The sequence below is a fragment of the Hirundo rustica genome, chromosome 1 (genome assembly GCF_015227805.2).
Source record: "Hirundo rustica isolate bHirRus1 chromosome 1, bHirRus1.pri.v3, whole genome shotgun sequence".
NCBI lineage: Eukaryota > Metazoa > Chordata > Aves > Passeriformes > Hirundinidae > Hirundo > Hirundo rustica.
This window is the reverse complement of record NC_053450.1, coordinates 136,856,486-136,877,169: the sequence shown is the minus strand read 5'-3', so window position 1 is coordinate 136,877,169 and position 20,684 is coordinate 136,856,486. Positions and strand designations below refer to the sequence as shown.

Here is a 20,684-nt window from a genome sequence, read left to right as displayed (position 1 = left end):
CCTACTTGCCAACTGATTTCTCCTCTCCTTCTAGTGGCGCAGGGAGTTGGGGAATGACCATATTATCAGTTCATCACAGGTTATTTCTGACATTGCTCAGGGAGAGAAGCCCTTCCTCTGCTCCACTGAGGGGTCCCTCCCATTGGAGACAATTCTCCACAACCTTCTCCAGCCTGGGTTCCCATTGGCTACAGCTCTTCAGGAAATGCTCCAACATGGGCCCTTTTCTATAGAGTGCAGTCCTTCAAGAACAGAGCTCCAGAATGGATCCCCCATGTGGTCACAAGTCCTGCCAGAAAAGCTGCTCCAGCGTGGGCTCCTCTTTCCATGGGTTGCAGGTCCCTGCCAGGAGCCTGCTCCAGTGTAGACTTCCCATGGGGTCACAACCTTCTTTCAGGCTTTCACCTGCTTTGGTGTGGATTTCATCCATGGTCTGCAGGTTGATCTTTGCATCCCCATGGATCTCCCTGGGCTGCAGGGGCACAGCTGCCTCACCACGGTCCTCACCATGGGCTGCAAGGGAATCTCAGCTCTGGTGTCTGGAATACCTTCTGCCCTTCCTTCTCCACTGACCTGGGTGTCTGTAGAATTGTTGCTCTCACATATTCTCACTCCTCTCTTCATGCAATTACATCTGTGCAATAACTTATTCCTCTTAAATATGTTATCACAGAGGTGCTACCATCTTCTCTGGTTGGCTCAGCCGTGGCCAGTGGTGGGTCTGTCTTGGAGCTGGCTGGCATTGGCTCTGTCAGATATGGGGGAATCTTCCAGCAGCTTTTCACAGAAGCCCCACCTGTAGCCTCCCTCTCAGCTACCAAAATCTGGTTGCAAAAACTCAATACACAGTTCATTTAAACATGAAACTTTCTCACCTACATCATTTAAAATCTAACAAACAAAATATTAGCCTCCTGCTCTTTACTGAATTCTGAAGCCTAGCTTGATGACTGATGTTTTATCTGGTTTGCATGGCAAGGTTTTGGTATTTGCTGAATGGACTTGCAGGGGTGGCTTCAGTGAAAAGCTGACAGAAGCTTCCCCTGTGTTCAACAGAGCCAATTCCAGCTGGCTGCAAGATGGGCCTGACACTGACCAAGGCTGAGCACAAAAATGATGGTGGCTGCCCCTCTGATGAACTTACTGCAACCCTCATTCCTCCTCCCCCTGTTCTGCCGGAGGAGAGGAGACAGAGAAGATGAGGAATCACAAAATCAGTTAGGTTGGAAAAGACTTCTGAGACTATCAAATCTGACCGATAACCCAACACCACCATTTCAAACAGACCGCGGCACTAGGTGTCACATTCAATCTTTCCTTAAACATCTGGAGGGGCATTGACTCCACCACCTCTCTGGGCAGGCCATCCCAATATCTAATCACTCCTTCTGTGAAGAATTTCTTCCTAATGTCCAGCCTAAAGCTCCCTTAGAACAGCATATGATTGTCCTACTGTCCTATTGCAGAGTTAACCTAGTTATCATGTAGTCGAGTCTGGGAATAAGAGAAGGTGGGGGGCAGGGGGTTGGTATTTTAAAATCTATTTTTTATTTCTCATTGCCCCACTCAGATTTGATTGGTAATTGTCATAGGTTAGTACAGTTTGGTTTTTTAGTTATAGAAAAGTGTAGAATAATTCTCCAGGTCAAGACCTGGGAATTGCTTTGGAAGAGACAGAGACCTATCAGAGAGTTAGTTGGAATATTGGCATCTGTTTTAACCACTGAGAATTACTAGCTGCGACTTTGGGTAGTACCATATAAAACCCTGTGAATTTCCTGTAGGTGGGTCCTTTCTCTTCTTCTTTTGGCCAGAGAGAGACAGGTGACATCGAGCTGGGCCTGCTGCTCCCCCCTCTTGGGGGACGGGAGCTGGCCTCAGGCCTGGCCGGATTCCATCGGCTCCCGGTGAAGGGGAGGGAAGGAGAGGCTGCTGCTTTACAACAGCTACTTTCTTCAGACTTCCCTGGAGCAGGGAGAGATCTCTGCTGGGCCCTGATAAGAGCTGTGGGCACCATTTGGGCTGAGGCCACCCCAATTTACACTGAGGGGTGGGCTGAGAAGGCTTTTATGACCCTGCCTGGGTTTTTTATGATTCCGGACTGCCCGAGTGCTCTGATCTCTGATGTTTCTGTGAGTTCTTCCTCCCTCACCAGTGCGGCCTTGAGCATCTAACACCACGAGCTACAGAGAGAGAGACAAAGACTCTGACCAGATTTAACTCTTTCTTAGCAACATGAAGCTTCCAGAGCTTGGCCCTTCTCTGAGAGAGTAAGAAAGGACAGAGTGAACATAAAGAACAGCAGTATGAAGTCAGTAGAGCAAGAGTGAAAAGACTATTGGGACAGAAGGTTGAAGAGTTGGTTGTTCTATTCTTACTTGAGCCATGGAAATGAACTCTATATTTAGGTCATTCCTTTAAATCATGGGAAAGAGGTGCATTTGGGGAGATGATTGTTTTAATTTGTGTGTAGATTTAAGCAAAGGTGTTTGTGATGAACTAAGTAATATCCTATAAGATGCTTGAACAGAGATAAAGATGAGAAGCCCCCTGCACCAGTGAAGAAGTGAGAAAATATCTCTGTACCTTTAAGTGAAGAATCCTTTGCTTTGGAGTTATTAATCTTTAAAAGGTGACACCCCAGTATGCAAAAGTCTAAGACCCATAAGCAGCTTGGGAACCTGCTCCTGGGAGGGTCACAAAGGCAGGTTTCTCCGGGCAGTTGTTTTTGTGACAGTTTAAAACCCACAAGAGAACTGTTCTACGTTGTCAGTGGGATCCATGACTCGAAAGGATACTCTTCCCCTAAAGAATTGATTAAAGACTATTGTCAGATAGTGAAACTGACTGAAAATTACAAGTTTTGTCTCTTTATGTTGTTTTTTAAGAAAGTGAATAGTTTGTAAGGGGAGGGAAAAATGTTTTTGAAGTTTCATTCTGTTTTAGGTTTTTTCCCAACTTTCTTTTTTTTCTGTTCTTTTAGTGTATGTTAATAAACTATTTGTTAATTTTAAGGTTGAGCCTGCTTTGTTTTTCTCCTAGTCTCTCTCTCGCAAAAAGAGTAAGTACTAAGACCAAAATTTAGTGAACGTGAAACCACTACAGTAATAAATTAAAATAATTTCCCTAAGTCAAGTGCCTGTGATGGTAATTGCTCAGTGACCTCTCATGGTCCTTATCTCAATGCACAAACTTCTCATTATATTTTTCCTCTCCTGTCCAGCTGAGGAAAGGAGTTATAGAATGGCTTTGGTGGGCACCTGGCACCCAGTCAGGGTCAACCCACCACAAACATTCATTCCTGCAGTAACTCTGGTGTTGAGATCCATAGTGTACTTCCTGCATGAGCCACATCACTCTGATATATTCCAGAGGACATTTCAAAGTTCATTTATGTCTTACAATCCAATACATATTTTTAATGAAAAATATTTTTGTACATTGAAAATATGACTTTCACACCAGATGCAGACAAAATTATTTTAGCTTAAAGGTATATGTACTTTTTCCCCAAAGGACATACAAATCTCTGTGTGGGAACAGCACATAGTTACTGCTTCCTGCTTAGGGATTTAGCCTAGTAGCTGATTAGAGCAATAGCAAACATGAAAAGCTTCTTCCAAGCATTAAGAAAAATCCTCAGCGTTTGTATGTGTTTATAATTAAAGTGCATGGAGCTTTCCAGATCAGTCAACGCTGCAAAAGCTGGCAAGAAAAGTTCAAAAGTTCTTAATTTAGTAGTATTTGCTGCTTTTAGGAAATCCCTTAGCCACCTAGCAACCGCACAAAAGGTATAATTCTTGGAGACTTGAAATTCTCACTGACTGAACAAGAGGGAAAATTGCAAACATGCAAGGTATCTGGATGACACTGTGACACCGGCGAGTCTAGTGGGTCGGACTGAGTAGGCCAAATGTCAGGACGTGGCTGGTACAGAATACAAGATGTATGTCTTTTCTACATGATTTACAATAGCACAGTTCCTCACATACAGACCTCCACCATTCCCGTCTTTCCTGACAACCTCAGCCCAGATCTATCTGTATCAGAGTACTCATTTTAGTCACACTTCAAAATTCTTGCCAACATGCTTCATGATATATGTTTTTTCCAAAAGTCTCCCTTACAGCTTTTCAGACACATTCTGTATTGTATGAGGTGTATCCCACCGGCAGCCTCCAGGTGCCTCCTACGGAGAGGACTCTAACCCTGAGCTGATTGTCATTCTAGACAATAAACTCTGATATGCAGACATGCAGGTGTAGTCTTAGAGAGTGAAAATACTGGTTTTTATTTCAACTACTGCTTCTTACTTTCACTTCAATCCAGGAAGACTGAATCTAAAAAAGATTGCTACTCAGTCTAAGACTATCTGAACCCAGAATTCTAAATTATTGACTTAATATAATCCCAAAATTTAGAGTGATTTATGTGCCTATGAATAGATATACCCAGATGTTTTTAAATATCTGTGGACAAAAGACAGCCACATGGATGTGAAGGAGGAGTGGCTGTATCACAAGAATCTTTGCAATCCTTGTTTATACTTCCTCAATTGTTCCCTTTCTTCTCTCTTTTGAAAAGTATTTATTATTTTACTGCTATTCTTTCCTGTTTTGAACAACATAGAACAAAAAAAAAATGTTTTGATTTAAAGCTTTCTATCCATGTTTCCTACTCTTGAGCATCTGATATTAGTAGGAGTAACCCTTCAGGGGACCCTCCATACTTTGGCAAGCATCCAATATCCAACATTAATTAACATTCTCCCATATAAAAATCTCTCATTACTCAAAATACATCTTCTCCTACACATACACTTCCCACGTCCTAAGCTTTTCCTTACTGAAGACTAAACCTATCTCCTGAATTTTAAATGTAATAAAGTCTAGAGTTTTGTGTAGAAGTCATTCTGAGGTAAAAATTCATTGCACTTAGTAATAATAAAAATCCAGCTGTGGTATCCTACACCTTGTAGCTTCCTCATTTTGCTTTCAATCTCTTAAAAGAATGAATTGAAAATCAAAAGAGAAATACAGGATATTTATCAGAGAGTTTGAATGCTTTCAGCAACTTAAGAACTGCTGATACAGCTGAGGAGAATTTTTTTTGCTTAATCATTATTGTATGTCCAAGTAGTTTTTACTGTAGCTACTAAATTATACCCTTCTTAGTAAGATTATAGTATCTCCAAATTAAAACATCAATTACTGTGTTCAGACATGAAATATAATTCTCTCTCTGATCTTGAGACTTGCAATAATGTTGATAATGTAGGAAAATCATCTTTTATGATAAAACATGCAGTTACTTTTATTCCCAAAGCTGTTAGCACCTCTCAACATCAAAATTTTTCAAGAGCAGGTTGTACAAAGTCTTCATCAAATTCTTCAAATTAAAATTGTCCCAGAAATTCCTTGCTCATTTTATTTACAGGTAAAAATCTCCCCACTGAGCAAACATAACCTGAAGAGGCAATTTGAAAATACATAGTTTTCTGGAATGACCAGTAGGCTATATTTAAAATAAGCACTTTCACTGTGAGTGCTCTTCTGATTCTATCAATGGGTCATTCAAGTGAAACTTTTTCCATTTATCATAGTAATCCTTCACCTCAGGAAAACAGAGAATGACTATAAGATACTTAGTTTGTTTCCAGTTTTAAAGATGTCTTGAAAATTGTTTTTCTGTAAAAAAAGACCAAAACCTAAGAGTTAAAGAGTTAAAGTGTTAAAGTGTTAAAGTGTTAAAGAGTTAAAGAGTTAAAGTGGTAGAGATTTCAAAAAAAACATTATTAGAAATGTTTTGTGAGACCACGCTTTGTGTCTATTCAGTTGTATTTATTTGACTCTAACATCTGGCTTTCAGTTTTGTGCAAACTTTTGCAGTTACATAGAGACAACCTTATTTTAGTTTTTTGTAAAAAAAAAAACAGAAAAAGACACATTCCTTTTGAAATCATTGGATTCAGTAATCAACTGATTCAAACCACGCACAAGAGAACTTGATAGTTGTCCCTGCCTCCCTGCAGAAGGTGGCAAATTGCCCTGTGTATTCAGTTAGGTTTGACTAAGATAAATGTCTGTTAGGGGTTTTTTCATAATTTCTAGAAGTTACAAACTGCATGAAGCAGCTGGCTTTAGTGTGTTAAAGAGTTGACCTCAGGATCATACAATTATCTGCAGAGGAAGAAGAAGAGCAAATCTTGAAGTAAACTGTTTCTAGGTACAAAAGATAGCCAGTGTGTGCCATTGATAATTTCACAGTGGCAAGTTTCTCACTAGGTAAAACTGATTTGGCCAAATGTATTTACTTTGAAGTCACTCAGTACAAGTGTGGAAAATCTAAATTAAAAAAAAAAAAAAGATTAAACAAATCTGGCATGTATCTTTCTATATGAAGGAATGTTATTTCCTGAATTCTGATATATGGAGGATTCAAAAGATTTTCCTTTTTTTTTTGTGTTGTGAAATGATCACTGAACATCCTGTGAGCAGACATTCAGCATGAGAAGCAAAAGCTGTTTCATTCCAACTGTTGCAAAATAGACCAAATGCTAAGATTTTGGAATCTGAGTTTCTGTCGCATTGCACCATAATCCCTGTGGAATTTTCTTTTGGAAAAGGCTATTGAGTCAAAACATGACAAACTAAAAGGCAAGAGTTTTGTCCTCTTAGGCATCTTGATTTCATGAAATGCTTCCAGATAAGATCAAAACTAAACAAACAAACAAACAAACATAATAAATAGAAACTTTAGGGAAGAGTTTTCTGTAAGCAAATCTTTAAAATGCATTTCAATCAATATATTGTATATTTTCTTTAATGACAAATTGTGTCGAATTTATCTGAGAATAAATGTATTAACTTGTTTTCACATTATAAATTTTACCCAACTCAAGTAACCTGAATTTATTATTTAATTTGCATCAGCATCACTTTTCAAATAAGACTTGGGTAAAGGAAAGATTTAAACATCCCCTTCTCTATACTAACTATGTATGTTTATAGATATGTCTTTGCTTCCCAGAATCCAGACCTTAGTATGACATTTATTTTCAATGTTTTATCTTTTTGATTACTCATTACAGCTTTTTGTTTTTATTCATGGCTACATCCTTATTTCCTTGCTCCTCTATGTACAATTGATTTCCATGACTACAACTTTCCTGAGTAGGTGTATATGCTCAATATTACATTATCAATTTACCCATGTCCCACTTGTTCAGTAAACCTAAAAGAAAATTCTTAGGAAAGAAGTTAAATCAGTACCAATTTGCTTTGTTTTAACAGTTAATAATCTGCAGTGAATCAGCAGCTGCTATGTCAGCAATCCTCCCTCTGAGATGGGGATTTCTGAGAGGAGCAGGAGAAAATGTAGCTGAAATGGAAATTGTTTTCTTCTCTTTTATAAACTCTCTTTACTCATGGATTGGTGTTTCTATATTGTCAGTGTTTAGACTTCATATTTCCATTAAATCACATTCCAGATTCTTCCAAACTTTTTATTTTCTTAGGCAGGAATACTATTATCCCTCTATTTCCTGACATCCTGTGTGATATTAAAAAAATCCTCCCACTTTTAGTTTTTAAAGAAAGCTACCACCATCAGCACTCAAAAATCCAGTTAACACAGAACAAGTAAGCATAGATCTAAAGTCAAACATGTTTAGGGAAAAACTCAAGAACCCTATATTCCTCACTGAAAGATTTTGTCCGGTGAGGATGTAGGATTTACCTCCTTTGCCATATATGCCTTAAGTGAAAAGGTATCAAACAGTCTACCAAGACATTATGTGATGCTGCATGCCACTTGCAGGGCTCCTCAAATATTCATCATTCTTACTAGGACTTAGTATTTTGAGAACACAACCAGGTTCTGAAAAAATGTCTCAACTACCAAAAAATCCCTTCTTTTCTTTAAATTTTGTGAAATACTGTTTGCTATTGTACTACTCATGATAAAATATTTTGTTTGCAATTTAAAACAGATAATTTCTATTACAATAATAAGCTCATTGTAAAAATGAGAAGGAAAGAAGTAATAAATAGAGGACCAATTAACCTGTAGCTTTTCTAAAAAGAATAGGTAAAAATTCTACTTCTCAGAATGAATGATTGCCCTGCAAAACCAATTCTTTTTCTAAAAAACAAAAGAGAAAGTAATCTTCTTTACTCTTATCACATAAAAGAAACAAACAAAATAATTCAGTATTTGGGGCCAAATCAGCATTTAGATACACAACTACAAAGACAACATTATTTAAATATCTATTTTTAATGACTCCTTGCAATTTCAATCTCCACAGCCCAGTTGCCTATATGTTACATAGTCAGTGAACTCAAAAACTATTTAATGAAGATTTATTTATAATCTGTAATATGATGGTTCAATTAAGTGAATGCAATTACTTTTTTTTTTTTTTTCTTTGCTAAAGGATAGAACCTTCTTTCAGTTCAGACAATAATAAACATGCTCTCATTATTCTCTTTAGTACTAGTCAGTGTAACTACTCTGAATTTTGGTGTATTGTGTTGAAAATATTTGTATAAAATAAAGGGAAAGTCAAGCATTGTATTATGTCCTTTCCAACCTAAACAATTATATTTTCAGTAAAGCCTGCAGAAACAGGGAGCAGGAATACTCATTTTAAAGTGAAGGAGAGACTTAGATGATATTAGAAAGAAAATTTTACAACTAACTTTGTGAAATGCTGAAATATGTTTCCCAGAGGTGTGGCAGATTCATGGTGAGGTTGGATGGGGTTCTGAGCAGCCTGATCTAATTGAAGATGAAAGTACTCATTGCAGGGGAGTTGGACTAGAGGAACTTCACAGGTTCCTTCCAACCCATACCATTTGATGATTTGATGATGATTTAATTTTTATTAAATGTGAAGTTTAGTACATTTTAAATGTGCATGTTTAATATTACTCTTGTCCAGTTGGATGAAAATGAAAAAAAAGTATGTATGAAGAGTCTGATTTGGTGTTTTGGATTTTTTTCTGTTCTCAGTGTTTTTTATTTTTTTTCTTTCAACACTAGTACAATCTTTGAAGCCTCATCCTTCCAGTTTAGTGTTAGAAACACATTTTTCCCTGCTTGCTTGTTCTCCTCTATATTCCTCTCCTGTGTTTCCAGGAGTCTGTGGTCTCACTTTAAAGCAAAAATAAAACAAGCACAAATACTGGAAAAAACAGTTGAAGAAAGCATACATATAATCGAAGGAGTGTTTTTGAAATCAGATGATCAAAATTGCAAAAATTCTAGTTAATATTGCTCAAATTATCGTGATTTGCTGGTGCAACCACAGTAGCTGATTGCCAGCACCAGCCACTTGGCTACAGGTTGACTACAGAAGAGACCTCAGTCAGGACAAATAGGAGTCACATTTTGTCAAATGAGAGTGGCCACAGAATTTCAGATTAAAGCTTGGTCTAGTTTGGCAGGCAAAGAAAATACCCATGAAATAGAAAATACAAGATAAATGTGTTTGATATTCACCCCAATTACTCTCCTGACCAAACAGCAGAAACAAATGCAAGTGACTTTCGGAGCTAACTCAAAAATTCAAATACCAAGCAGGACCAGGACAGCCATCAAGCCGTGTTTCGTTCAAGCAGGAAGATAACCATCACCCACCGAGCACCATTGCCCTGCATTTACTCTCATATTTTCATGAGAACTTCCACCAGAACACCAACCAAAAGTCACATACTCAAATACTGGGCATCTCACTGATGCTGTTGCAGTCATTATGCACCAGCCTAGAGAAGCAGTTTTCAGTAGCACGAACAAAAATTACAGCAACCTGATACATGAGCTTTCTTGCCCACTCCAGTATATACCGAAATTTTATCTAGACTTGTCTCCACTGCTTTCCTTTCCACCAGGCCGACAGATATCTGTTCACAGAGGGATTTCAGAGCTCACCTTCCACTGCTACTGACCCCCCCTTAGTTACATACTGTTGAAAGACAGGCTGATGCCCTAAGAATTAATTTTATATATATCTGAGCTACACTAGTTCACACATGTAAAAACATACAGCATCAAAGGAACTTGAGAAGTACCAAATATATAAATCTGCTATCCGCTTTCAGTCTCTGAAATAGTTCAAATGCTAATGCTTTTGCCTAAGCAGCTACTGTGAATTCACTGTTCCCATGCTTGCATGTTAAACTACTGGAAGTTGACTATAGAGTGAACGATTTCAACCCCACTGCATTAAAACCATGGAAAAACTCAGCTATTAACACCAGCAAAAATGTTTTCCAGAAACTCTATTACTTTTCTATCAGTGTACCTCAAACTAACCTAAAATGAGCAGCAATTTCAGATCTTACAGGAATACGATGGAACAAATGAAGCTTTGAGACCTGTCCAGTCTATTTTTTGTTAAACCAACATTCTCAGGGAGGCCAAAATTACTTTCAAACTCCAGACTCAAGTTTTGTTTTATAAAGACTAGAGCACAACCATCTCACATGGAGGAAGATCAGAATCTATTTTGCCAGATAAAATAGTAAGAAGAGGATATGTAAACAAATTTTCTCCATTTCCCCTGTGTCACCGAATAGTATTAACCAAACCCAGTGAGCACTTTTAAGAGCACTTTGATCCCAACACAATTGCCTCTGGATTACTAGGAAGACTGTCACTTCTGTGGCAGGGCAGTTTCTGTACTCTGTGATTTTCAGGAGTCTTCTTGCTGTGCAACAGGCTTCCTGCACTCTTACACACACTGCTTCTTCTCCAGACCTATCCTGCAGTCTAGAAGAACAGTTGCTCTCAAGGGAGGAAATGATTTCCAGCTAAATTTACCTTCCCCCCCCACCCCTCAGGAAATTTAAACTAAGAACTGAGAACTAAAAGGTTAATAAAACAGTGTACTTTTCATGATAATTTCTATTTTTGTTCTGTTGTTTTGGAGTTTTTTGGGGGGTTGTTTGTTTGGTTTTGGCTTTTCACTATTGTTTGGGGATTGTGTGTTTGTTGGTTTTTTTTGGGTTGGTTTTTTTTTGTGGTTTTTTTTTTTGTTTATTTTAGGTATATTTTTGGGTTTTTCTGTCTTTTTATGGTCTTGACATGGACTTTCAAAAAGTCATGAACAAGTTTATCTTAGTAATGGTTAACTCTCCTGTTATTATATGTATAAGTAATTCCTTAAAAATATTATAAAGCCTTGAATGGTATTGATATGTGACTGTTGATCTGGCTATCCCTTTTCTTCTCCATTTGTTGTTCTCCAGACACTTCCCCTACAGGCAGTTTTCAGAAAGCCTATAGCAACATGCACTGGTGTTCTGGCATTCTTGAGCAGAGATGACCAATTTCACCAACACAAGCACGTACAGCTCTTGAAGTTATGTTAACCCCCAGTTAAGGTATTTTTGTTTCTGTGCCTCTGATTGCCTTTGCGTTACATCAGAATTAAATGTTTCTTAGTGGATGCTGAGGGAAAGTACCTTATTTACAAGTTTAATTTACTATTTTTATTCTAACTGTTTTTTATTTCTGTGGATAAAAAAAGATTTGCTGGTTTGTGTTAGACTTTTTCTCGCAAGTCTGAACAGGTATTCAGTTCTCATAATTCTCTTGTATATTTAGAATCTCAATTACGTCCCTACAAAGAATTTTTTTTTTAATCTATGATTTAATCTACAAATTACAAATCTCCTATTGCAAATCCCTTTATTTTCTGCTGACTTTTCATTGTGCAATCTTTCCCTACAGTTTTTGACCCCTTTCTCTCTTTATGTGTTCAAAGAAATTTTGAAGCAGCCACCTTGATGAGATTTCAAGATTCTTGCCATTCTCTGGCAAAAGACCATTCTCTGTTCTATTATAGTGGACATTTTCTGGGAAATCTGCAGATGTTTTCTGAGGTTCAAATTGAAATACCCTGTATGAATGTCCCTATATTTTCTGAGTATGTTATATATTACATTTCTTCAGCCAATAAAAGATAAATCCGTCTTGAAAGAAAAAGCAGGCTTATTATTGTGCATTTCCTAGCAACTAGGAGACAAACCTTAGAATGTACTCTTGACTAAGACAGCTACTGTGATAAAACAGTTACTTCTGTAGTAATTTGGCAAACTCTGGCAAGCTCCACTGAAGCATGTGAAGGACAAAATCATGATAACGCATACCATCGCTTTCTTTGCACTTAGAAAGTCTCTAATTTCCCAGTGGGAAACGGAGTGATATCTTGTGTAAATGAGTCACTTCAGATAGCCTGAGACTCCTTCTAATGGCTCGTACATTCGTCAGAATTGCATACATTATTTTTCATCTGAGTGTATTTCCAGAAAAAAACGTAAGCATATTTTTAAGCCCTTTTCTTTTTTTTTTTTTTTTTTTTTTTTGGCGCGGGGCGGGGTGGGGGGGGGTTGGGGCGCGGAGGGAATAAGTGGAAAAAGCCCTTTATTTTTCCAAATACCTGACAGGAAGATAAAGATGAGTATGTGGCCTGTTGGAAAATCTCATCTGAGGTATACAACACCCTGCTGCTAACAAGGCACAGAAACGTGTTTTTAAATGTTGATGAGAAATATGAGACAGAAAACTTAGGGTGTCCGGCTAACAGGTTGTCTCAGGTAATGACAGATAAAAGTTACAGAAAATTCTATCTGATAAATAACATTCTTCTCAAAATGTCATTTAACTCACTAAGTAAATAAAAATAAGTAGATAAAAATAGTGTAGACATAACTGTGACTTTTTAAAATACACTTTTACTGAATATAATTTCAATCCCTGGGGAGCAAACCACATGTTTCAATAGCAGCTTTTTCCAACTTCAAACACAAGTCAATTGCCAATGAAACTTACCGGCATAATGGAATGTCATTTTTGATGATGCATTTTCCTCCATTTTTGCAGTATTCTTCAGGACAAGCTGCAAACAGAAAGGTAAAAATTGTGATTTCTCCCTCTTTTTTTATCACATTTGTCATTATCTGCTTTTCAAATGGCAGAATATTCACACCTGTCCTTTTGAGTGCTTAGCATTTTCAAAATTTCTTTTTTTTTTTTTTTTTTTTTTTTTTAGACCCAGACTTGGTGATACGAGTATGAAGTCATAAGGATATTACAAGCAATGGAGTGCTCTGGAGCTTATTGAAATCCTGATGCTCTACATGAGCAGGCTACATATTTTTCTCAAATGAGATTTTCATCTGACTCCAGAAATGGATTTTTTACCACTTACTTGATTTTCAAACAATGGGAATATATAAAATAAGACCCCAAAGAATTGAACTAATATTTAATTAGTACCTAAGTCTATGTTATTATTAATGGCTTTTATATAAGGCTGGTGAACAGAAACTCTTTTGTGACAAACCCTTTAATAAAAGACATTCTGAATTATAACACTTAGAATCACATTCTCATAAGAAAAAGGAAAACCAGCATTTAAAAGACAAAAGGTGTTTAAGTATTTAGTAATATTCTCTTAAAAACCCTTGATGTCCCTCGACTTGATTTCCATATCATCACACTTAGTTTTACTGAAGCTTAGTTTTACTGAAGCTTAGTTTTACATTGCTTTATCAAGAAAAAAACCTCAAAACCAAAAAAGAATCCCTTAAATCTTCTTCAGTATGAAAATATCTGGTAATACACAAATTAGACCTAAAGAGTTTTGGATATATGAAAAATGAAATTGTTTATTGCAGCATATAACAGTGCTATTCAGTGTGGACACCTCAAGTTCCAGGATTAAATTTTGAAAAGTGAATTACTTAAAAGATCTGCTTTCTGAAAAAATAGTAGAAGATCTGTAAATTACTGTTATGCATGTCTACTAGTTTATGTTCTATATTCTTCTATATTGAACTAATTTCTGGATAAATTCCTTTTAATTTAAAATCATTTTTATAAATCAAATTTACCAAGTATGAATTCTCTCATCATTATAGAAGTGTAATTTTTTAATGTTGAATTCTGATTCCTGCTCTCATGTGAGCAACCTGGGCTCATGAAGGTGTCCCTGCCCAAGTCAGGGGCATTGTAACTTTGTGATCTTTAAGGTCCTTTCCAACCTGAACCATTTGATATGTTTATATGTTGTGATTTTTATCACATAACTCATAAAAATTATAAAAAGAGAAAGTTAAATTCTAAGCTAATGCAGCAGAACTTGTCAAGAGTTTATATCTGTCTTGAAGAAGATACAAATTTTCTGTCATTGAATGGGACATTTTGACTCCAGATTTAATTATTTATATCACCATCATCTATGTTTTTGTTAGATTTTGTTAATAAAAATCTAATTCACATCAAATGTGTATTATTGCCCTGTACTTCTCTTTCTCCACCATTTTCTCTACCATTACTGCAAACCAAACCTGAATATTGTGTCAAATGCACTGTGATAAAACAAATGCTATTCAGTTTATTTTCCAACCTGGATTTGTTGGAAAACAAAACAAAACAAAAAAGCTAGAAATAAACAATACTTTTACTCAACATCATGGGTAAACTCAACTGGCAAAAATCAAGGAAAGTCCTAAAAGTATACTACAAAATACATTTGAACAATGTGTTTATACAGTAAGAACACCAGTTATGAAGATGTTAAGATATTAATCATATTATTCTTCCTCATCCTTTTCTCATTTTCATCTGCATCATTCTTTCATCAGGAAAATTTGTGCCTAATATAATTTGATAAAGTTTAGCAGAGGAATGTCAGTCAAGTTTTTGGACTGCCAAAAGATTCAGCAGGAAATAACTATACTTTCTTTGTTTCAGATGTTATTTTTATGCAAAACTAAGTACCTGAACAGCTGGACTCATCAAGGCTGGAATCAATGCAGTCTGCAATTCCATCACAACGCTGGGAGAGTGGTATACATTGATTAGTTGAAGGACATAACAAAGAACCATTGGAACAATATTTAATGGCTGAAATGAAAAGCAACATGGTCGTTATCATCAGCTGTATTTTTGTTTTTTTCACTGTTAAATAACTAGTGGAAAGCTTGATTCGTACTGTAGGATATAAATTTGCATCTGTGTGACCTCTACAAGCTTTCATCTTCCAAGACCTACAACTTTACTACTGAGATGCTAAATAACTAAACAAATACAGAGCACAGATGGTACAGAAACCAACTTTCCCCATGTAATATTTGTGAAGGAGTGCATATTAACTTAAAATGTTGAGAGTGTATACTGCAAAATCCCAAGGAAAACCCACCAAAAAAAAAATCACAAAACATAATCAACGCTCATTCAACTACAAGTTTCAAAATTGTGGAATCAAATTTTTTACACATTATTTTAACACATTACAGAGGGAAGAGTCATAGCGATGGACTAATGGCTGAAAATTTTGCAGTTAAGGACAATGACACCAAGTTATTGGTGCTGAGGAAAAGAATATAAAGACCACATGGCACTAAAAAACAGTGAAGATATGAAAATATCCAATTTTCATCTACATTTAATTTTACAGGTGCAAATTGAACCAGTATAAGGGATAATAGTACTACAGCTTGTTTGAAAGTATAAAAATCTTAATATTTCATACGTATTTAAAACTTACCAGGAATACAAGAGATATATTTTGGTGTCCTACAGAAAACTAAGAAATTACTTTTAATTCATTGCTGTTAGCACTTCAATCAGATGATGCAGATAGAAAAATACGTTGGTCTGTGGAAAACTAATGTATACATCCCACTGGTGTTACTATGTTTGTTTTGCACCCTTACTATTGTAATCAGGCAAATAAAAGACTGAATAGGTGAGGTAATATACCCTTCACTAAAATTGACAGCAAGAAGAGAGCCAGCCAAGTAGAACATCCATAACTGGGAAACAGTTCCAGAATTTTTTTGTTAAATGCAACAAGCAATAAAATCCCCTACATTAGTAGGCATAAAACAGTATTAGCATAACATTGTACAACCTTACTGCTATGTGAACTCTGCAGGAAATTCTGTTCACATAAGTCTCTCAGTCATGAAGAAAAGCATTTCTGCGGTAGGAGCTGTGTTTTCAGTAGGGAATTGACCAATGTCTTTTTCTTTGGTTGGGGTTTTTTTGGTCCTGTCCTCCTTTTGGGTTTTATCCTTAATCTCTGCAAGACGCATTTTGACAACTAGTTTTTATCCTAAAGGAAAGCTTTCCCCGATGAATTTCTGAATTCAGAAACCAGAACACTTTTGTTGTACACTTAGTGTTAAGTGTTTTATTTTACACTTAAATTAATAAAATTGTTATGGGACACAAAATGGAAAGTGTCAGTAATTCCTAAAATGAAGTTTTCTACAATATGTAGGTAGATTTGGTCTGCATGAAGGAAAAAACCCAGTCTAAAATAAACCCTGCCTTTCAATCTGCGCTATTATTACAGTATGCATAGGTTGGAGTTACTAGCACAGCAATCAATTTTATAGATCATGCATAAATTTCAATAAAATAATAAGATTTCTGCAATATTTACTTTTTCCTCTCTGATCTTCTGTTGACAAACTTCTCTGGCTTTTCACCTGTTAAAAGTAGGAAACTAAAGATTAAACGCTGTGCTCTCACTGCATACGCAGTTGGATTTCAGTGCCAGCTGTGACAGTAATCAGCTTTCCACTGATTTCATTCCAAACTAGCACGAATCACTTTCTTTTTGCTTTGCCTTCTTCCCTGCTTTGCTTTGCTCCTCTGAAGTGACTTCTTCGAGAAGAAACAAGAATTACTGCTTCTGTATTTCTGTCTTATACTGTCAATGCTTACATGTTTATATACTATAAACCAAATTTTCGAGTAACCATGAAGTACAGACTTGACTAAGTTTCCTTCAGACTGAAACCACAAAGTTGTGAAATATCTATGGAGAATATATGCTCTTTGAATAGACCAGGATTCAATTTCTTCTTAATCCCTGGGTTTTGTTTAGAAGTCAAAGCAGTAAAATAAACAAAACAAAGCAATATCTCTGTTGTTTGGGTAATACAGAAAATCATGGAAATCTTTTGGTTTTCAGATTTTGAGGTTCCACATCAGCTTCTGTGGTGTGGAGTTGGGATGTGCATGTAATAGAACACAGCGTGGACGTCTCTACCAGAGGATAGACTGAGGAGGAAACAAGGTCAAATAAAGATCAACCATGAGAGGTTTATTTGAAGACAGGAACATGTAAAATTTCTATGTGTTGCCAGGGTATGTAGAATTTTACATCAAATTTATCTCCAAAATGATGTCTTCTGCCAACAAAGCCACAGAGCTCACTTCTAAATAAAACTCTTACACAGATAGTCTGCCAAATCCATGCCAGTTGGAAGACTAATTTTCTAAAATAAATGGCATGTGCAGTAGCCTGTATTTATATTCAGTAGTTTTGATAGAAGATATTAAAGAACATGAATTTCTAATCCACCAGAAACTGATTTTTTACCAATTTTTTTTTTTTTCATTCTGATAAGGATGAGAAAAATGTTTAAAAAAATTTACAGCATGATAGATATAGGAAGAAAAGTGTTTATGTAAAAAGTCTCCTTTTCTTTTTTTTCTATGTAGCTAATTATTTTGAAATTTCTGAAATGATGCAGTTGACCTCAGTTCATCTGCTAATGAAATATTTTTAAATGGGCAGACACTCACTTTTGTGTCTATCTGTCTCAGATGTTTCTCCATGGCCTCTCATTGCAGTTAAATTTCAAAGCCTATTGACCTTGTGTTTTGTTTATGAGCCCTTTTCCTTGCTTGGGGCAGAGATTGCTGCTACTTCATGAACAGACTTGATTTCAAAATCCTTGAAAGGTCAGGACTGCCTTAAATGTTACTGAATTATTACAGAACTGCAGAAGCCTATCTTTCTGTCATATCATAATCAGAGGTTACAGAGGCAATGCAAATGCTGCTGACTGATTCAAGGAAAAAATGTGGAAATGCTTGTAAATATTAACAGAAGCAAAGCTGTGATTTTTTAAAATCATTTACCAGGAATATAGCCAGGAAATAAAAGAAGTATAAGCAAAATTATTTAAAAATAAACCATCTCTGCAATTAATGCATTGTATGTGACACAAATAGGGCTTTTTTTGACAAAGGAATGATGGATTTTACACTCAACTTCACTATATTGCTCCCTTCCTTTCCTAAAACATCACCGGTTTAGGCAGGTAAGTTAAGATAGCCATAACTACCACCACGAAAGTAACTTACGGCAGCCAAGTTCATCTTCACTGAGGGGGCAGTCAGGCACACCATCGCACTGCAGGAGGGACGGGACGCAGCCTTGGGAAGGACACAGGATCTCTGTTTCCTTGCAGGAGCCCGGGGCTGTGCTGGTAGGCATCTCCATGGGACAGTTCATTTCATCACTTCCATCCCTGCAGTCTTCAACCCCGTTGCACCGTGCTGCGAGGGACAGGCACTGCTGCACATACGCACACGGGAACTTGTCACCACTGCAAGTTGGAGGGTGTGGATCAGCTGATCCTACAAGAACAAAAGGAATGTTTGGTGGTTCTATTCTTTCGTTAGTCATTCATACTGAATGCCTTTGAGATAGACATGGGAATTGCTGGGAATGCAGCTGCTTTGGGTACTAAACTCTTTTAAAAAAAGAACACAACTTTTAGAAAAACACAGCTCCTAAGTGCAAAACACAGCATTATAAACAGCATTTTGTCTCATATAAACTCCATTGTTGTTGTTGCAGAATTTTGCTTCTAAAGCTCAAGTTCAGGTTTTATTTTGATCCTATTACTTCTTTTGCCATGTACACGTAGAAGTTTTAATACCAAAATATTTATACATCTTGTCTTTTGCCCGGTATCTGGAAAGCCTTTAAATAGCCCTCAAGTTAAAATTTTAAGCTAACTTAAGAAAAAGATTTTTATAAAGTAATGATAAAATTTTTCACTGATCTGGTTTATTATCACTTTGACTCTTTAGCTTGGCTTGATGTGACAGAGAATTAAATTTAAAAAACATTAGATAGGTTTCCAAGATACAAGTAAAGAAAAATGTGTTTTTAGAATTTCTAACTTTAAATTATTCAGACAGCTGACAAAAAAAAATTTAATAAAATAAATAGACAAATAAATAGACAAACAAACAAACAAACAAATAAATAAATAAATATTCCATGATTACTTGCATTGCTGAAAGAAAATACTGGGGGAAAGCTTTTTGTGATCATGCATATAAATAAATTGTCCAATATACTTTAATCTTTCTTTTCTACAAAAGCCATTGCATCTGAATTTTACTAGAAGAAGCATAAGATCTATTTCTGGAAAGTAATGAGCTAATGAGCTGGCTGTGCTAATGTTGTGTTCCTTATAGCATCAGCATCTCCCATGGAAGCAATGTAATGGATTCCTGTACTTTTTTACATGCAGGGAAGAGAGAAAAGTCTCCAGAATTTAGCTTGATACATTTAATCTTTCTAAGTCAATTTGCAGCAACTCAGTAAAAAATATATCATGATCGTTAGAGGTAAGGTAAGACAAATTAATATCACTTCCTCTGTAAAAGACATGAGGAGTTTTGCTGGTGACTTGGGCTGAGGCAAAGGAGACAAGTACAAAAGACATAGGTGGGTTTCATCTTGTCTTTTAAAAGGGTACAAGCATTGTTCTCTGACCTCAGATGTCCAATGTTACTGCTTCATTAAGGCATAACAATCTATAGGGGAGTATATGGATTTTGGCATGATTTTCGACTTTTAATCCTCTGGTCATATCAGTACGTTTGTGTATCTTGCAATAGCAGGCTGGAGTTTTACGGCCTGAGGACCTTGTTAGAACATGCTCAAAGACACCTCCATCATAAATAACAATAGTTTTTTGTTCAAATAAATGAACTGTTAATGCATTCAAGTAAACAAAATAGTAGCATTATTTTACCATCCAGTTACTTGGGAAGCAGTTATAAGGAGGAAAAGCTCAAAATTCTGTGTAATACAGACCTTCTATAGATTAGAAATCTTTGATTTTCATGTTGATTTTGTATCAAAATATCATCATTGAAAAGCTTCATACAGTAGAACATGCCTGATATGATTTCATGCCCCCAATGTTATTAAATTAAATCATTCTACTAGAAAAATGTATTCGATTCACTGGATATAAGGTAACACATAAAAATGGATATTTACACAGTGAAGATAATAACCTAGCTATCTTTTGTCCTGTTTGTATTGAGAATTATGCCATAAATACATCAAAGATGTGTACTTTTACATGGGATTGAAAAGATTGTGGCTTCATATGTGTTTTATGTGCTAGTCTAAAAAAATTTTTTTATGCCACTTTAAAAGGCTTATGGAAGTTGGTTTCAGATAGTTGATAGTAGACATTTAAAACACATAGTGGATTGATTTTGTACAAATTGAAGGTATTCTCGATTTTGCTTTTTTTTTTCTACTTTGGTAGATACTTTACTAGATAATAATAGTAAGATAATAATAGTAGCCCATAAAGATGTTTGAATTTGGTTTGTCATATAGAAGCTGTACATAAGAAACTCTAAATTAGAAACTGTACATAAGGCTGTGATTCTGCCAAGATACTGATGAAATGTCATTGGTAGAACATGTTTCTCTCTCCACTGGTACAGAACTAGTGCCATGGAATAAAACTCCATGCAACAGAGTAAAAAAAAAAGTTTTAATTTTAGTTTGAACTTGCTCTGGGAAAAAATAAAAAGTATGATTATATTTG

At 36.1% G+C, this 20,684-nt stretch overlaps 1 protein-coding gene across 1 annotated transcript in view; it reads right to left on the bottom strand.

Moving 5' to 3' along the window:
- Window positions 1-20,684, bottom strand: part of MALRD1 (MAM and LDL receptor class A domain containing 1) — a 235,169-nt gene that overhangs the window by 35,962 nt on the left and 178,523 nt on the right. The window contains exons 33-35 of the mRNA XM_040062159.2: window positions 18,178-18,453; window positions 14,791-14,916; window positions 12,838-12,904 (exon numbers count right to left, since the gene is read on the bottom strand). Coding sequence (XP_039918093.1) covers window positions 12,838-12,904; window positions 14,791-14,916; window positions 18,178-18,453 — 469 coding nt within the window. The remainder of the gene's footprint in view (window positions 1-12,837; window positions 12,905-14,790; window positions 14,917-18,177; window positions 18,454-20,684) is intronic.